Source organism: Mobula birostris, chromosome 2, assembly GCF_030028105.1.
Source record: "Mobula birostris isolate sMobBir1 chromosome 2, sMobBir1.hap1, whole genome shotgun sequence".
NCBI classification, from domain to species: domain Eukaryota; kingdom Metazoa; phylum Chordata; class Chondrichthyes; order Myliobatiformes; family Myliobatidae; genus Mobula; species Mobula birostris.
This window is the reverse complement of record NC_092371.1, coordinates 212,150,330-212,169,137: the sequence shown is the minus strand read 5'-3', so window position 1 is coordinate 212,169,137 and position 18,808 is coordinate 212,150,330. Positions and strand designations below refer to the sequence as shown.

Genomic DNA, 18,808 nt, shown 5'->3' with positions numbered 1-18,808 from the left:
AAACCGACAACGGCAAAATAAACCCCCCATTCCTCCCTCTTACACACACCCTTGGGGCAGGCCGTCTTATTTGGCATTCAGCCTCCAGAGGGCTCTGAGTTACACTTTCAGACATTGGACTTTGACTTCCCAGCAGACTTCCAGAGATTCACAAACTTGGCCCACTGGCCTGAGTCCAGACTTCCAATTTGACTCTTGGGCCCTGATCCTTGACACTGATCCCACGACAGGCTGAACACCAAACACTAGGCCTTGAACCCTGCACTCTCTGATAATGGAACTCCAAACACTAGGCCTCGAACTCTGATCTCACCAATTCGTGAACCCAGGAAGTCACTGGAAATTGTTCCTCCTGCCTGCATGGGACTCCGACTCTGGAACCTGCCGACAGCTCACTGGGGAGTCCATGTCAGTTTTCTGCCGGCCAACATCAGACATCCGACCACTGATATCCCACATTCGCATTGCTGACCTTGGACATGAAGCTAGACCAGGATTCCAGCCTGATCGCTAATTCCTAAAACCCTAACCTAATCCCTTTCCTAAAACCCTAAGCTAACCCTCAACACCTGTCTGTTCTCAAAACCATACTTACAAACCTAATAAACAACTATATCTGAGCCACAACTCAATGGAGTTTGCAGCTTGGCAACATCTTGGATTACCAAGATGGTAAATTGTCCCAATTTATTCAGTCTTGCTTGACTGTTGGACATTCTGGATTCTGGCATCAACCTTATCAATTGTTTAGCACATCTACATTCTTTTTGTAATATAATGACTGGAAAATAGATCATAAACAAAGGCAAGTGGCATTACCTGATAAGTGATACAAAAGAATGAATTGTCTTTGATTAATCTTTCCTTTTGCCTTCTTGTGGATAGCTGCAGTAATTTCAGTTTCAGCATTGGCAAGATAAAATACGACAAAATCTTTTTAAAATATAGCTGAGCACTCCCTAATTTGCATAACTGAGATTTAATATGGGACATACAGATGAATGCAGACAAGAGCACCATTTCTATCATCACAATCAAAAAATTAAAACTTAAAGAAGGCAAGTGCGAAATAGTGATTTTACACATGGAAACAAAATCTTCTGGAGTGCTTTATAGTAACTCCAATAGAATTGAAGCTGAAAGGTTATTAGTTTCACAAGGCATGATACACTAGGAGTCAAAGTCTTCAAAGCAAGGCCATGAAGCCTTAAATAGCTGAGCTTCAGTACCCAATGGTGCAAGGGAAGTATGGGTTTGGGATTGACAAAGACAGTACAAGTGCCCATTGATTTATTCAAGGAATACAGGCATTCTTTGTCACAGAATGGAGATAGTAAAATCTTTGCAGATTAATGCAACCATAATTAAATTTGTTTAGATCTTTTTGTAGTTAATCTCCCAGTAACTAAAGTTCCCTTAGCATCTGTGCCAAAATGTACAATTATCTTAGAGGGGATGAAATTGGCAAATAGTGATACTTTTCAATTACATAATACCTAGTCAAATCCCATTCAATAATTCTGTTTTGAACACCAAACCTTAGAAATTGATGATAGGCTTGGAACTTTCTAATACATTTCCAAATCAAATACTGCAATTCACAAAGAATTAAAATGTACAAAATTCAATTATTATTTGCTCATAAAACAGCAACGGTCTTCAGAGTAAGTTCCACACTGCTTTGATAGCACCTTATAGACAAGGAAGTACAGCTCAAAAGTAGATCAGCTCTTACCTTTGAGAAAGAAAACTCCATTCCTGAGATGAAGGAATCCAATCTGGAAATACCCAAGGGGAGTGATGCTCTTCTCGACTATGAACAAAATGGAATTTTTTTGTCTAAATTACTTTTATTTTATATCAGCATTATTAATTTAATAAATTAGGCAACCAAAGGATTTAAAAACATGCCAACATATAGCTCTCTGCTTAACTAGCTTGACAAAACACTTTTCTTCAATACTGAAAACAATTAGCAGGTCAGACAGACGGAGAAGGAAATAGAGTTAACGTTTCAGGTCAAAGATCTTTCATCAGAACTTTCAAGTTATGAAAATTTAAATCTTTTTCCTACTATAACAGGGATTCCCAACCTGGGACCAAGGACTCCTTGCTTATTGGTAATTGGTCCATGGCATAACAAAAAGATAGAAACCCCTGCTCTATACAGATACTGCTTCATCTATTGAGTACATCCAGCATGAGAAACAAAAGTTCCTATGTCATTTGGGTCTTGCGAATATTCTAAGCTGTCACCTACTTCCTCTATATTTAAGAATTCTCAACTGTAGTGCAATATTGGTAGAATTTTTCCACATGCAACACAATCCAAATGACTACTGATTACTCAGGTTATGCAAGTTTCAAAACTAGTTCTGAAGCCTACATCTGATACATATGAGCATGTGGACTGACATTAAATGACACAATTTTATATTAATTTACATACAAAGAGTACACAGTTCTACCACAACTTGGACTCTGTGGTGCCTGACTGGCATATTCTCTGAATTACTGAATGCTTTTCCATTGCTCCTTTAACACATTTTTTTTTAAAAAGCAATGTTACACAATACAGCAGTACAATAAGATTTTCCACTTAATTTTGTACATTTCAATGGAACACAGGAACCAGGGACTCAGCCAGAGGGAGCACTGGAGGAGGGGGACTGGTATGTTGAGGATGTGGGAATCAGCATCCAATGAGTCTCACGCCAAACCACTGGGATTTTGAAACAATTTGATGGAGGATTGACAAATGTCACAGACATAAAGCAATTGACCTAATTGGTCAACGTAGTGTGGTGTTTACACCCTACTCAAGCTTACTTCTGTCTTTGCTTATCTAAATCGAGCAGCATAATCCTCTATTCCTTTCGCGGTCATATTTTTGGGTCTGCCTCTCCTCGGGTAAAGAACTTCCTCTGAATTACTACCTCTTGGTGACATGACATTGATGACCTCCAGTTAGGTTTCCACGTGGGGAAAGTACATTCTCTCACTACCCATTTTTTCAAACATTTTAAAGTTCTCAATTAGATAGCACTCATCTTTATTTCTGAGGTGAACCTGTGTATCTTTCCTGAACTGTACATCCTCAATCTCTCTGCATTCTTCAGTTCTTCTTTATCACCATAATACAGCAATCAGAACTGCAATTCTAATAATAACTGACATAAATATTCTCCTTACCAACAGGTGTTACACTGCAGTTTTTGCCTGTTTCACAGTTAATTAATCTCTTCCTCTAATTTGATGCATTCCTATCTCTACCTATTTCGACATCACCTGCATATTTAGAAATTGTGAAAAAAATCCTTTGTGTTTATGTTGCTACAGATGACTGGCACAATTCAGATAGATGCAGGTCTTCAGAAGGCCTAATGCTGTGCAAATAAAAGTCTGATCAGTCATTCTGAAGTCCAGCATATAGATTCTTCTGAAGATTTTTACTTATCCTTGCCCCAATCACAACTCTGCTGTAGATGTTCTTCAAGGACCACACAATCTAACCTTAACTCATATATACAGCCAGCAGTCTTCAACTTTCAGGATGCCATACACAGCAAAGCCAATTAGTAACATAATGTAAACTACTATTTAAATACAAAATGTAATCAATAAATTGACTGGATTAAACAACTTTGTTTTTTTCTCCCCAATGAAAAAGAAACTCAGAGGCTTACTGCTTTATTGTAATTGTTGTGGCTTCCCATACTGGTACCATTATATTGTTAGGTAGGCCATTTGCGAAATTCCCACATAATCGCCGTTTTGCACTACGAGCTTGCTTCTGAAAATAAAATATTTGTAAGTTATTTCTTTATAACCATGCCAGTCAAATAAACTCAACGCAAGTGAAACTAGTTTAAAAATCACCAATTATTAAACAGACCCAAAACACTTCTCTAGCCTATCCTTAACGTGCAAACACATTGCATTGATATTACACCGTTGTGACGAATCAGCATACAGGACAGAGACTGAAAATCTGGATGAATGGTGTCACAACAGCAACCTCTCACTCAACGTCAGCAAAACCAAAGAGCTGATATTTGACTACAGGAGGAAACCAGAGGTCCATGAGCCAATCCTCATCACTTTGACACACTTCTACAGATGTGCAGTGGAGAGTAAACTTAGTGGCTTAACACAGCCTGGTATAGAAACACTAATGCCATTGAATGGAAAAGCCTACAAAAGGTAAAGGATACAGCCCGGACCATCACGGTTAAAGCCCTCCTCACCAGTGAGCACATCTATAAGGACCGGTCGCAGGAAAGCAGCATTCACCATCACGGACCTCACACCATCTAGGCAATGATCTCTTCTCGCTGCTGTCATCAGGACAGAGGTACAGCAGCCTCAGGATTCACACCACCAGGAACAAGTATTCCTCAACCATCAGGTTTTTGAACCAGAAGGGATAGCAGCACTAATCCCAACACTGAACTGATCCCACTTTCAAGGACTCTTCATCTCATGTTCTCAATATTTATTGCTTATTTATTTATTATTACTTCGTTTGCTTTTTTCCTTTTGCATTTGCAGTTTGTTGTCTTTGGCACATTGGTTGTTTGCTCTTCTTTTCATTGTGTTTCTTTGTATTTACTGCAAACGCCCATGAGAAAATAAATCTCAGCATAGCATATGGTGACATATGTAACACTCACAACACCCTGGAGGAACTCAGCAGGTCGGGCAGCATCCATGGAAATGAACAGTCAACTGTCAACCCTTTGTCAGGGTCCTGGCCCGAAACGTTAACTGATCATTTCCATGGATGCTGCCCGACCTGCTGAGTTCCTCCAGCGTGTTGTGAGTGTTGCTTTGACCCCAGCATCTGCAGAGTATTTTGTGGTGACATATGTACTTTGATAACAAATTTACTTCGAACTTTTGAACTTTGATTTAGAGATGACAGTTTCAATCATAACCAGCATGCAATGCAGTTAAGTGGTGGCAATTCCTTCCCAACCCTAACAAATTGAACCCAGAAACTGATCTGTGCACATTTAATTAGCTGCCTGTCCAAATGGGAGTTGTGCAACGAGCTGAGGAAGTATTTCAGAGAAAGCAATCCTAAATTTCCTCCTTAGAACTTAAAAGTTAAATCCTATTTGTCCTTGTGCTACACATAAAAGAATCTTAAACTTAACAAATAGGAAAAAATCTTTGTTGTTTTTTTTCCTCGTTAGGAAATTCCCAGAGTTTCCATTGCTCAGGCCAGATTTATTATTTAATCAAGGATCGATGAAATCACAAGGCTCCATTCAGCATCATAAAGGTGGGCCTCCCAAATGAGGTGGGTATCTTTGACACTGCTTCACAGTAGTACATTCAATTTGAATTTGGCACAAGTTGAACATCACAGGGCACAAAAACAATTATAAACTATGCTCATCTACTTTCTTGCCATACAGTCTTAAATTCATATTCACATTCATTCTGTTTACCAAATTTATTAGATTTCAATTCACGTTTTGTTGATGGTCCCAAAATAATAAAAATACAAGTGCAGACACTACGAAAGCAATTTTGTAAGATTCTGCACGAAGGAAAAATGCGAATAACCATCCAGCAAATAACACTCAAAGTTGCTGGTGAACGCAGCAGGCCAGGCAGCATCTGTAGGAAGAGGTGCAGTTGACGTTTCAGGCCGAGACCCTTCGTCAGGACTAACTGAAGGAAGGGTGAGTAAGGGATATGAAAGTTGGAGGGGGAGGGGGAGATCCAAAATGATAGGAGAAGACAGGAGGGGGAGGGATGGAGCCAAGAGCTGGACAGGTGATTGGTAAAAGGGGATACGAGAGGATCATGGGACAGGAGGTCCGAGAAGAAAGACAAGGGGGGTGGGGAACCCAGAGGATGGGCAAGGGGTATATTCAGAGGGACAGAGGGAGAAAAAGGAGAGTGAGAGAAAGAATGTGTGCATAAAAATGAGTAACAGATGGGATACGAGGGGGAGGTGGGGCCTTAGTGGAAGTTAGAGAAGTCGATGTTCATGCCATCAGGTTGGAGGCTACCCAGACGGAATATAAGGTGTTGTTCCTCCAACCTGAGTGTGGCTTCATCTTTACAGTAGAGGAGGCCGTGGATGGACATGTCAGAATGGGAATGGGATGTGGAATTAAAATGTGTGGCCACTGGGAGATCCTGCTTTCTCTGGCGGACAGAGCTTAGATGTTCAGCAAAGCAGTCTCCCAGTCTGCGTCGGGTCTCGCCAATATATAAAAGGCCACATCGGGAGCACCGGACGCAGTATATCACCCCAGTCGACTCACAGGTGAAGTGTTGCCTCACCTGGAAGGACTGTTTGGGGCCCTGAATGGTGGTAAGGGAGGAAGTGTAAGGGCATGTGTAGCACTTGTTCCGCTTACACGGATAAGTGCCAGGAGGGAGATCAGTGGGGAGGGATGGGGGAGACGAATGGACAAGGGAGTTGTGTAGGGAGCGATCCCTGCGGAATGCAGGGGGGGGGGGGAGGGAAAGATGTGCTTAGTGGTGGGATCCCGTTGGAGGTGGCGGAAGTTACGGAGAATAATATGTTGGACCCGGAGGCTGGTGGGGTGGTAGGTGAGAACCAGGGGAACCCTATTCCTAGTGGGGTGGTGAGAGGATGGAGTGAGAGCAGATGTACGTGAAATGAGAGAGATGCGTTTAAGAGCAGAGTTGATAGTGGAGGAAGGGAAGCCCCTTTCTTTAAAAAAGGAAGACATCTCCCTCGTCCTAGAATGAAAAGCCTCATCCTGAGAGCAGATGCGGCGGAGACGGAGGAATTGCGAGAAGGGGATGGCGTTTTTGCAAGAGACAGGGTGAGAAGAGGAATAGTCCAGATAGCTGTGAGAGTCAGTAGGCTTATAGTAGACATCAGTGGATAAGCTGTCTCCAGAGACAGAGACAGAAAGATCTAGAAAGGGGAGGGAGGTGTCGGAAATGGACCAGGTAAACTTGAGGGCAGGGTGAAAGTTGGAGGCGAAGTTAATAAAGTCAACGAGTTCTGCATGCGTGCAGGAAGCAGCGCCAATGCAGTCATCGATGTAGCGAAGGAAAAGTGGGGGACAGATACCAGAATAGGCACGGAACATAGATTGTTCCACAAACCCAACAAAAAGGCAGGCATAGCTAGGACCCATACGGGTGCCCATAGCTACACCTTTAGTTTGGAGGAAGTGGGAGGAGCCAAAGGAGAAATTATTAAGAGTAAGGACTAATTCCGCTAGACGGAGCAGAGTGGTGGTAGAGGGGAACTGATTAGGTCTGGAATCCAAAAAGAAGCGTAGAGCTTTAAGACCTTCCTGATGGGGGATGGAAGTATATAAGGACTGGACATCCATGGCGAAAATAAAGCGGTGGGGGCCAGCGAACTTAAAATCATCGAAAAGTTTAAGAGCGTGAGAAGTGTCACGAACATAGGTCGGAAGGGATTGAACAAGGGGTGATAAAATAGTTACATGCAAATGATGCAGCGAAGGACCACAGAGCAAATAACTTACATTTGTTGGCGTCTTTCTTGGTTTTTGACATTCCTCATTCAAAGGATCATCTAGATCAGATTCAGAGATAGCACCAGGTACGTCAAGGTCATCTTCTTCTTCTTCCTCATCAGTTACTGCATCAGAAACCACGAAATCTTTGTCATCTGACAAATCATCAAAGACATCATCATCACTGGATTTTTTCTTCCTCCTTCCTCTTCTTTCCGTAGGGGATGACTGAGGCTCTGTCAACAGCCTGTACTGAGACTGGTCCGGTTCACTATTTGTATTGGCAGCCACATCATCAGCTTTATTAGAAGGTGACTTTATCTCCTCAACTATTTCACGCAAGTAAAGCAAGGCACTGAAAGAAAGAACAATGCAGCATAACCCATTGAGGGTTAAAACTAAATTGTAACAGTAACAAAAGTAGGCTGCTTTAGACAATGGAATGTAACCCATCTACCACAATAGCCAAATGGAACCACAACCAGTAACAGTCCTCTGCCACAATTAGATTGAACATAATAAACCAAAGCATGCCTTCCAAAACTGACAGTTTAGGAATTTGGGCACTCTCACTTTTCAGTTGCCTTACAGTCTGCATGAAAATACATGCATTACAGCTGCATTGGTGCAGCTTCTTGCACCCATGTAGAGCTCCGCGATTTCATCAACTTTGCCTCCAACTTCCACCCTCCCTCAAATTTACCTGGTCCATTTCCGACACCTCTTCCCCTTTCTTGATCTCTCTGTCTCTATCTCTGGAGACAGCTTATCTACTGATGTCTATTATAAACCCACTGATTCTCACAGCTACCTGGACTATACCTCTTCCCACCCTGTTACTTGTAAAAATGTCACCCCACCTTCCCTCAATTCCTCCACCTCCGTCGCATCTGCTCTCAGGATGAGCCTTTTCATTCCAGGATGAAGGAATATCCTCCTCCTTCCAAGAAAGGGGCTTCCATTCCTCCACCATCAATGCTGCCCTCAACTGTATCTCTTCCATTTTGCACACATCTGCCCTCACCCCATCCAGGGATAGGGTTCCTCTTGTCCTCACTAACCACCCTCTGTATCCAGCACCTAATTCTCTATAACTTCTGTCATCTCCAGCGGGATCCCACCACCAAGCACACCTTTCCCTCCACCCCGCTTTCTGCAGGGATAGCTCCCTACGCGACTCCCTTGTCATTCGTCCTTCGCCACTGATCTCCCTCCTGACACTTCTCCATGGAAATGGAAGAAGCGCTACACCTGCCCCAAGCCTTCTACCTCACTACCATTCAGGGCCCCAAACAGTCCTTCCAGGTGAGGCTTTACTTCACCTGTAAGTCTGTTGGGATCATATAATGTGTCCAGTGCTCCTGGTGTGGCTTCCTGTATATTAATCGTTGAGACCCGACCGAGATCAGTATGTCACTTTGCCGAGTACCTATGCTCCATCCACCAGAAAAAAAGAGGGATCTCCCAGTGGCCACCAATTTTAATTCCACTTCACATTCCCATATCGGCATGCCAGTCAACAGCCTTTTCTGCTGTCATGATGAAGCCAGTCAGGTTGAAGGAGCAACACCTTATATTCCATCTGGATAGCCTCCAACCTGATGGCATGAACATCGATTTCTCTAACTTCCAGTAAGGCCCCACCCCCATTCCCTTTTCTCTGATTTCCTTACCTGCCCATCACCTCCCTCTGGTGCTCCTCCCTGTTTTCTTTCTTCCATGACCTTCTGTTCTCTCCTCTCAGATTCCCCTTTCTCCAGCTCTGTATCTCTTTCACCAATCAACTTCCCAGCTCTATACCTCACCCCTCCCCCTTTCCCAGTTTCACCTATCACCTTGTGTTTCTTCTCCGCACCTTCTAACTCTTTTTTTAACTCCAGTCCTCCTGAAGGGTCTGGGCCTGAAATGTGGATTATACGCTTTTCCATAGATGCTGCCAAGGCTACTGTGTTCCTCCAGCATTTTGCGTGTGTTGCTTGGATTTCCAGCATCTGCAGATTTTCTTTTGTTTGTATTAGGACTGCAACATTGTTCACAATAGGAACAGGTGATCTCTTGATGGGGTTGTACTACAGACCTCCCCACACTGCCAGCAATAATCAGTAGGGATTAGAGGAGTAAATTTAAACTATAGTGGCAGGTGTATGGTAACCATAGCAGCAGGGCTGGTGTGGTAGGATCAAGATCAAGAAAGATGGTATGGCAAATAAGACTGAAAGGATGGACAACAAGGGACAGACGAATAAATATGGCGAAATTAATGGGCTGTTAAGTGTTTGTCTCAACACTGAGTATCAGTACTTGGAATTACAATGTTGTTGCCATCAGAGCTTCGTTATTTTAGATGTGATGGGGAGGTAAAGGGGTTACTCTACTGGTAAGGAAGAATGGAGAGGCTGTTGGCAAGTAAATTAATGTTAGGCAAGTGTTTTCTTTTAAAAAGTAGGGAGATTTCAGGACCAGCACCTTCCTGTTAAAGCACAGGGCAAGCCTGGCAAGTTTCTGCCATCATTGTGTGTATGTTGCTCTGATAAGATTGGTGAGGGATACTGAGGCTCTGGTCAGGAAAACGGAGTTATACATCCTGATCAAGTGAATTGCTTGAGGGATATAAGAGTATATTTAAATAAGAAATCAGGAGGGCAATAAGGGTATATATGAAATATCATTCGCAGATATGGCAAAATAGAATCCTACAAGATATTGAGAGCAAAAGGTTAACAAGTGAGAGAACTGATCTCCTCAAGGATCAGTCTGGTATGTTTGCAGCCACAGGTAACGGGTGAGGTCTTGACTACTTCTCACCTGTATTTTTCATGGCAAAGGTCATAGAAGCAAGGGAATACAAGGAAGAGAACAGTGTTGCCCTAAAACCAACCACCATTACAAAAGAAGTGGTTTTTGTTGTGTTATTAATAGGCAGCCATCAATCCCAGGGGATCATGGGTTGTGCCTCTGGTGGACTGTGTTCTCTCCAGGGCATAAGCCTGGGTGGGAAGATTTGAGGAACCGGCTGTTGCCCACGCAGCGGGCTCCCCCTCTCCACATCACTTAGTATACCTTGGAAGGTATACTAAGGGACTGTATACACAACCGTATGGATAGACAGAGACTGATTAAGGACAGTCAACATAGCTTTGTGTGTGGCAACTTGTGTCTAACCGATCTTAACAGAGTTGTCTGAGGAATTTACCAGAAATACTGATGTCTACATTGACTTCAGCAAGGCCTTTGACAAGGTCCCACATGGGAGGTCAGTCATGAAGATTCAGTTGCTGGGCATTGAAGAGGTAGTAATTTGGATCCGGAAGAGGGGACTGAGGGTAGTGTATCCAAGTTCGTTGATGACACCAAATTGAGTGGAAAAGTAAATTGTGCAGAAGATATGGAGAATCTGCAGAGAGGTTAAGTGAGTGAGCAAGGGTCTGGCAGATGGAGTACAATGTTGGTCAATGCAAGCTCATCCAACTTGAAAGGAAAAATAAATGTTATTTAAATAGTAAAAAAAATTGCAGCATGCTGCTGTGCAGGGGACTTCAGAGGGCTTGTGCATGAATCACAAAATGTTGGTTTGCAGGTGCAGCAGGCCATCAAGAAGGCAAATGGAATGTTGTCCTTCATTGCGAGAGGGATTGAATTCAACAGCAGGGAGGTTATGCTGCAACTGTACAGGGTATTGGTGAGGCCACACCAGGAGTACTGTGTGCAGTTCTGGTCTCCTTACTTGAAGGATATATTGGCTTTGGAGGCAGTGCAGAGTTGGTTTACCAGGTTGATTCCAGAGATGACGAGGTTAAACTAAGAGGAGAGATTGAGTTGCCTGGGACCATACTCACAGGAATTAAGAATGAGAGACCTTATAGGAACATATAGGATTATGAAAGGGATAGGCAAGATAGAGACAAGAAAATTGTTTCCACTGGTGGTGAGACTAGAACTAGGGGACATAACCTCAAGATTCAGGGGAGTAGATTTAGGACAGAGATGAGGAGGAACTGCTTTTCCCAGAGCGGTGAATCTGTGGAATTCTCTACCAATAAAGCAGTGGAGGCTACCTCAGTAAATATTTAAGACAAGAATAGATAGATTTTTGTATAGTAGGGGAACTAAAGGTTATGGGGAAACGGCAGGTCGGTGGAGATGAGTCCATGGCCAGATCAGCCATGATCTTATTGAATGGCAGAGCTGACTCAATAGGCTAGATGGCCTACTCCTGCTCCTATTTCTTATGTTCTAATGTTTCTGGCTCAAGGAATTCCTCATTTCTAAAAGAACACCCCTCTATTCTGAGGCTATGTCCTCTGGTGTTAGACTCTCCCACCATAGGAAACATTCTCTCCACATCCACTCTAGCATGGCCTTTCAACATTCAATAAGTTTCAATGAGGTCATCCCTCATTTTTCTGAATTCCAGTGAGTACAGGCACAAACCCATCAAACTATCTTCGTATGACAAGCCATTCAGTCCTGGAATCTGGAATCATTTCCCTGAACCTCACTTGAACCCTCTATTTTCAGCATATCCTCCCTAAGAAAAGGGCCCAAAACTGCTCACAATACTCTAATTGAGGCCTCGCCAGTACTTTATGAAGTCTCAACATTACGTCCCTGCTTTTATATTCTAGTCCTCTTGAAATGAATGCATACATTGCATTTGCCTTCCTCACCACTGACTCAATCTACAAATTAACTTTTAGGGGAATCCTGCACAAGGACACCTTTCCACCTCAGGTTTTTGTATTTTCTCTCCATTTAGAAAATAGTCAATCCTTTCATTTCTTCTACCAAACTGCATGACCATACATTTCCCAACACTGTATTCCATCTGCCATTTCTTTGCCCATTCTCCTAATCTGTCCAAGTCCTTTTGTAGCGCCTCTACTTCCTCAAAACTACCTGCCCCTCCTAACTTCATATCATCTGAAACTTTGCAACAAAGCCATTAATTCCATTGGCCAAATTACTAACATATAGAACAAAAAGAAGAATCAGTCCCAACTTAGATCCCTGTGGAACACCACTAGTCACAGGTAGCCAGCCAGTAAAGGCTCCCTTTATTCCCACTCTGTGCCTCATGCCAATCAGTCACTGTTCTATCCATGCTAGAATCTTTCCTGTCATACCATGGGCTTGTAGCTTAAGCAGCCTCATGTGTGGCACCTTGTCAAAGGCCTTCTGAAAACAAAACATCAACTAATCTCCTTTGTCTATCCTGCTTGTCATTCCTTCAAACAATTCCAACAGATTTGTCAAGCAAGATTTTCCCTTGAGAAACCATGCCGACTTTGGCCTATTTTACCATGTGATTCCAAGTACCCTGAGACCTCATCCCTAATAATTGAGTGACTCTGGGAGCAACTTTCTCAGCCTGATGTAATCTGGGTGGGGTGGGGGAAGAACCCATTAATGAGTGACATAATTGATAAGGTATATGTGGAGTTGAGGTTTCCCAAACTGGAGTACCCTGACTCAAAATAAACTGAGCCACTCAGTATAGAAGAAATTTCTTCATAAAAACATAATGAATCTTTCAAATTCTCTATCGGGGGGGGGGGGCAAGGAGGTCCAGTTGCTGATTATTTTCAGAAAGATTTTCAGATACTATAAGAAACAACAGATAAGCTATTTGTACAGAAAAGTGGTTCTCAGGTAAAAGACCTGCCAAGATCTTATTGAATGGGTATGTAGGCACAAGGGACCAAACGGCCCTGAACTACTATGTTGTCAGGGCAATAAAGGACAGAGATGCATTCTAGTTGCTACAGACTTTCTGCAAATTGATTTAAGTGTTGCAAGGTTTAATTCATTTTATAAATACACTGTTCATGGCAAGACTGAAAGTTTAATTTTCAAACTCTGCACTCCTTGAGCCAATAGGCTGGTCCTGGACTTATCTCAGAATTTACATATTACTATTTAACTGTTAATGGTTTTATTACTATTTATTATTTATGGTGCAACTGTAACGAAAACCAATTTCCCCCGGGATCAATAAAGTATGATTATGACCCTAGCTGGGAGTCATGCTCACGTGGAACAACAATACAAGCACACATGCACAGCAAAAAATACAAGTCCTTACGCTCTAGCTGCCCTTCTCTTTGGTCGTCCACTTGCTTTTAGGTCTTCGTCTGCATCTCTTTGCTCCAATAACGTTTGCACAAGTGGTTTCAAAAGCCCATGAGTATCTGTGTTCTCTTCTGGGGCTACCATTTCACTCTTAGGCTTTCTTCCCCGTTTCTTCGGAATCTTCACTGGTTCAGACATTCTTTTCTCACTGGTTTCACCATTCTCAGTATCAATGCACACCTCTATTGAGGAAATTTTCAGCCCAACTCCTTCAGAAGATACCGGTTTTGCATTCTTAGGTTTTCTTCCTCGTTTCTTTGGGATCTTCATTGATTGAGACACTTCAAAGTCACTGTCACTTCCATTCCCAGCATTATGACAAGTCCTGGTTGATGGTGTTTGCGACACATCTCCTTCAACAGATGCTGCTTTTACATATTTGGGTTTCCTTCCTTGCTTCTTTGGAATCTTCATTAAATCATGCATTCCCATCTCACTGTCCCCACCATTTTCAGCACTTGTACAATTCTCCATTGATGGTGTTTGAGTCACTGCTTCTTCCACATGCTCTGCTTTTACGTTCTTAGGCTTCCTTCTTTGTTTCTTTGCAATTTCCATTTGTTGAGGACATTCTGCCTCTCTCTCACCTCCATTTTCAATGTTACTCTGACTTAGAATTTCTTTCACAGGTACAACTGTGGCACTTTTAGCCTTTCTTCCCGGTTTCCTAGGGATTTTCACAGGAACTAATCCTGGAACTGAATCTATTTCACTGGAACTACCATTGGTAGAAAGGTTAGAAAGATCTACTGCTGGACTACTCATCACGTTATTTTGAGTTTCTTTGCATCTCCCCCTTTTTTTGCCAATATTTTGTTGTAAAGGTAATGTAACAGGAGTGAACTGAGACTCGTGTTCCAATTTACTTGGGGCTGCACTATTCTTGTCCGCATCAGAACATTTTAAATGATCAGTCAAATGTCCTTTATTTGAATGCCTTTCTATCTGACATGTGTTTTGTTGTGAAACCAGCAGAGAATTAGGTAGGATATTGGTATCATTTGAAGAGATCTCTGCTTGCGTCATGGTACCCTTAACTATTGCGGAATGGGCATGTCCAAAAGAGTGATGTACAGGTTTGCATCTTTCTCTGTTATTGCTTTGTGGCAAAATGGTTTCAGAATCCTTTTCTGAACTCTCGTTTATATCACCCATTAGAGGCTGCACTGATGTCTTAAGAGCAAGCAATGATTTCGCAACATATTTGGTTATTTCAGGTTCAGTCGAAACATCCTCATTTTTATTGCCCCCTATTTTTAAGTGCTTACAGCCTACTTCTGTAATACCACAAGTACTCATACAACGTTTTCCCAAATGGAGACCGCTCTTGTCCGCAATGCCCAATTCAAAAGCACTGGATAAAGGTTCCAGTCCATTGGTATTCACACGAGATGTGCTGTCTGCAGAACTTTGTGCCGTTTCTAGGGATGCAACTTTTTTTTGTGCTTCTTCTGTATCAGCCTCACAGGTTTCCTGAAGATTTGGTTCCATAAATGTATTTTCCTCTTTGTACACTTCAGGCAATTGATCACCTCAGGCTCAGCAATTTCATTAAAATCTAAAAAAAATGGAAAAAATCAGAATTTAAATCTGCAGTATGTACAGCATTATTGCACAATAACTTTAGCTTATTTTTTGGTTTTGCGTCTTAACATCTGAATTCCAACTTTCACATTAAGCGGGCTAGCAGTAACAAATTGCATCAAATTCACAGATAGTTTCAGAATAGTACTTATCATTGACTTTTTGATTTTAGCAGTGATCAAAAATGTTTTTGAAATAGCAATGACTTGAGAATTCAATAGGTGTGATCTGGTAGTTTGAATCCACTCCTTTTACAGCACTGACTGCATTTCAGTAACGTCTAGGCAAGTAATTGAATCACCCAGGCTATGGGCCAGAGCTAGGAGCTGCAAGATGGGATTAATAAGGAAGAATGCCCACCGATCAGTATAGACATGGTGGACTGAACACCCTGTTTACATAGAGATGAAGACCCGTATTTTCACAGAGAGCATTGTTTGACTGTGTGGTGCCATCATTGCATAAAGTGGGGTTGATTTAGCTCATTTTTATTTGGAGATACAGATTAGAAAAGGGCCTTCTGGCCTACTGAACCGCACTGTCCAGTAACCCATCTATTTAAACCCAGCCTAATCACAAGACAATTTACAACGACCAATTAAAGCACCAACCAGTACGTCTTTGGACTGTGGGAGGAAACTGGAGCACCTGAAGGAAACAGTGAACGGGAATAATGTATAAACTCCTTACAGACAGGGTCGGGAATTGAACCCCAGAGTCCGGAACGTCCCGAGCTGTAGTAGAGTCACACTAACTGCTATGCTAATAGTTCAAAACTGGGTATCTATCAGCAGCACAGGAGAACAAAGGAGAGAAGAAAAATGCTTCATCAACAAATTAATTCTCAATAATAAATCCTAAAAAGCACAGAAAAGTTTTGAATAGATGATTGATCTCAGTCCTCCTGAATGCAACACCATTCAATTTTTCACCCAAATCAATTAATGCAAGATAATAAAGAGAAAGGAATGAGCATACTTGATATTGACCATAAGACACAGGAGCAGAATTAGGCCATTTGGTCCATTGAGTCTGCTCTGCCATTTCATCATGGCTGATCCTTTTTTTTCCTCCTCCTCCTCCTCAACCCCATTTCTTGGCCTTTTCCCTGTAATCTCTGATGCCACATTCAAACAAGAACTTGTCAATCTCTGCCTTAAATACGTCCAATGACCTGGCCTCCACAGCTGCATGTGGTAACAAATACCACAAATTCATCACCCTTTGGCGAAAGAAATTTCTCTGCATCTGTTTTGAGAGGGCGCCCCTCTATCCTGAGGCTGTGCCCTCTTGTGTTAAACTCTCCCATCATGGGAAACATCCTTTCCATATCTACTCTGTCTGGGCCTTTCTACATTTGAAAGATTTCAATGAGATTCCCCCCCCCCCCCGCAATCCTTCTGAATTCCAGCGAGCAGAGAGAAAGTCTTCAAATGCTGCTCATATGATAACCCTTTCATTCCTGGAATCATCCCTGTGAACCTCCTCTCGACCATCTCCAATGCCAGCACACCTCCTCCAAGATGAGGAGCACAGAACTGTTCACAATACTCAACGCGAGGCCTCACTAGTGCCTAATAAAGCCTCAGCATCAAACCCTTGCTCTTGTATTCTAGACCCCTTGAAATGAATGCTAACATAGCAAGGATTGTGAGCCATAGCAACAAGTCATTGCTGTCTGGAATGGCAGCCCGAAACTAAATGCGCCCCAAAGTTTTCCAGTGCAGTTGTAATACTAACATCCAAAGTGAAAGTTTGTCAGATTTTGTCCTGTCCATAAATCAGGACAGAAAGACTCCAGCCACCACTGTGCCAGGCTGCCCACAATTATCAGCAAAAAGGATCAGAATTATGTGGAATTGAGACTGAGCAGCAGTTATTTAATTAATGCATGAATATTGCTTGATGAGATGGTCAAAGGTGCTTCCATAACTTTGCTGATAATTGTGGGCAGCCTAGCACAGTGGTGACCAGATTCAGAACAGGCTGAAATATGGCGATCAGTACTCACACCACCCACCTCCCAATGTGAACATTGAATAACAACCCCATGGCCCATCAAATAAACATGGGTGCCTACCACAGATCCATAACCTAGCAGCATCAGAAGAAATCCTTCTATTAACAATTAGTAAGTGGTACCAGTCAATTCGCTAACAAATTGTGGGGTTAAATCCAGCTGCACAGCCATTAATGCAGATTGCTTTGTTCCAATTTTTATGCATCTCTTTATAGCCCATAACCATTATTCTGCTAGATGGCAGAGCAATCTTGAAGGGCCAGAGAACATGCTTCTGCGCTTACTTCTGATGTTCTTACAGCCTATGCAATCAAAAATGCTTAAAATCTACGTTTATGAAAAGTTGACTCATTTTCCCTCAGTTGGACAGTCCAAAGCAGGAAAAATGAAATCGGCTGGTGTTGTTCTTTTCAGAATGCCCGTAAAGAGTTTCAATTTGCACGTAGCTATGAAGTATCAGTTATGTCTGAAAACACCACCCAAGGGACATCCAATAACCGAATTCCCGACTGTAGCAATCACGCTCTATAGAAACGAATTGCAAGGGGAAAACATTAAATAGCCGGGGGGGGGGGGGGTAGTAAAATAGCGAAGGAGAGGGAGAACGGGACGGATTCATTTCAATAGTCCAGTCAGTCGGCTACTTGATCAAATCATGGTTGAATTGCACACAATGCACATAGGTACTGTGTGCAGTTTTACTGCGGCCTTCTCAGGTTTTGGCAGCAATATATTAAAAAAATGGAGAGGGACAGGCAGGCAGGATGGCTCATTTGGGTGGCGAAACAGACGATGTAATCTCCTCCACAGCAGGCACCGAGGAAACCCACCACTCGGTGCCGGAGGGAGTGACAGGCCCACTCCAACCGCCTCAATCATTCGCAGCTCTGTCCAGACAAACGGTAAGCTTTAATACCTTGTCTCATCGCACCCCGCGTCCGCAGGCTCCCTCACTGAACGGACAAGGACGAGGACGAGGACGAGAACGAAACAACGGCTCAGTGTCGGCTACACGTGGAGCTTTCAGCTGCCCGTTGTTATATTGCGTATACTTCCCCCCCGCCTTCCTGACGGGCCATTCAACACTGCGATCGCTGCCAGCACCAGCGAAGGTACCAAACGAGCCACCGTCCTGAGGCAAGGACCGACACGGAGATTCACATCCGGATTGGAGCAGTTGATGACGTAGGGAAATCAGACGCGCGTAACCAGAAGGGTACCTCAGGGTGCGCGCGGGGTGGGTGGGGTGGGTGGTGCGAGTTTAAACGGCCATGCCCACCCTCCGAAACCGGCCGAATGCACCCCAAGCATGCGCATTGCCTCGCAGCAAAACTGCGCATGCGCTGCGGCGCACGTGGTGCGTGTAGGTGTACGCGGTTCGCCCGCGGCTTCTGCCCTCAGGTACAGAATTCTAAAGCCTTACGCACTAAATCAAAGCGCCTATCATAAGATAAAGTATAGGAACAGGAATAAGCCATTTGGCCCATCGAGTCTGCTCCGAGCCATTTCCCTCTCAGCCTCAATCTCCTGCCGTCTCCCTGTATCCCTTCATGCCCTGACTAACCAAAAATCAATCAGCCCCTGCCCC

At 43.1% G+C, this 18,808-nt stretch overlaps 1 protein-coding gene across 4 annotated transcripts in view; it reads right to left on the bottom strand.

Annotated features, from left to right (window-relative positions):
• gtf3c2 (general transcription factor IIIC, polypeptide 2, beta) overlaps positions 1-18,462 on the bottom strand; it is a 119,936-nt gene extending 101,474 nt beyond the window's left edge. For all 4 annotated transcript variants that reach the window (XR_011885024.1, XM_072251409.1, XM_072251411.1 and 1 more), the window contains exons 1-5: positions 18,137-18,462; positions 13,570-15,174; positions 7,497-7,842; positions 3,687-3,793; positions 1,736-1,813 (exon numbers count right to left, since the gene is read on the bottom strand). Coding sequence is in view for 3 of the 4 variants with exons in the window: in XM_072251409.1 (XP_072107510.1) it covers positions 1,736-1,813; positions 3,687-3,793; positions 7,497-7,842; positions 13,570-15,107 (2,069 nt within the window). In the remaining variant the exon portion in view is untranslated. The remainder of the gene's footprint in view (positions 1-1,735; positions 1,814-3,686; positions 3,794-7,496; positions 7,843-13,569; positions 15,175-18,136) is intronic.
• Positions 18,463-18,808: the final 346 nt, after the last annotated feature.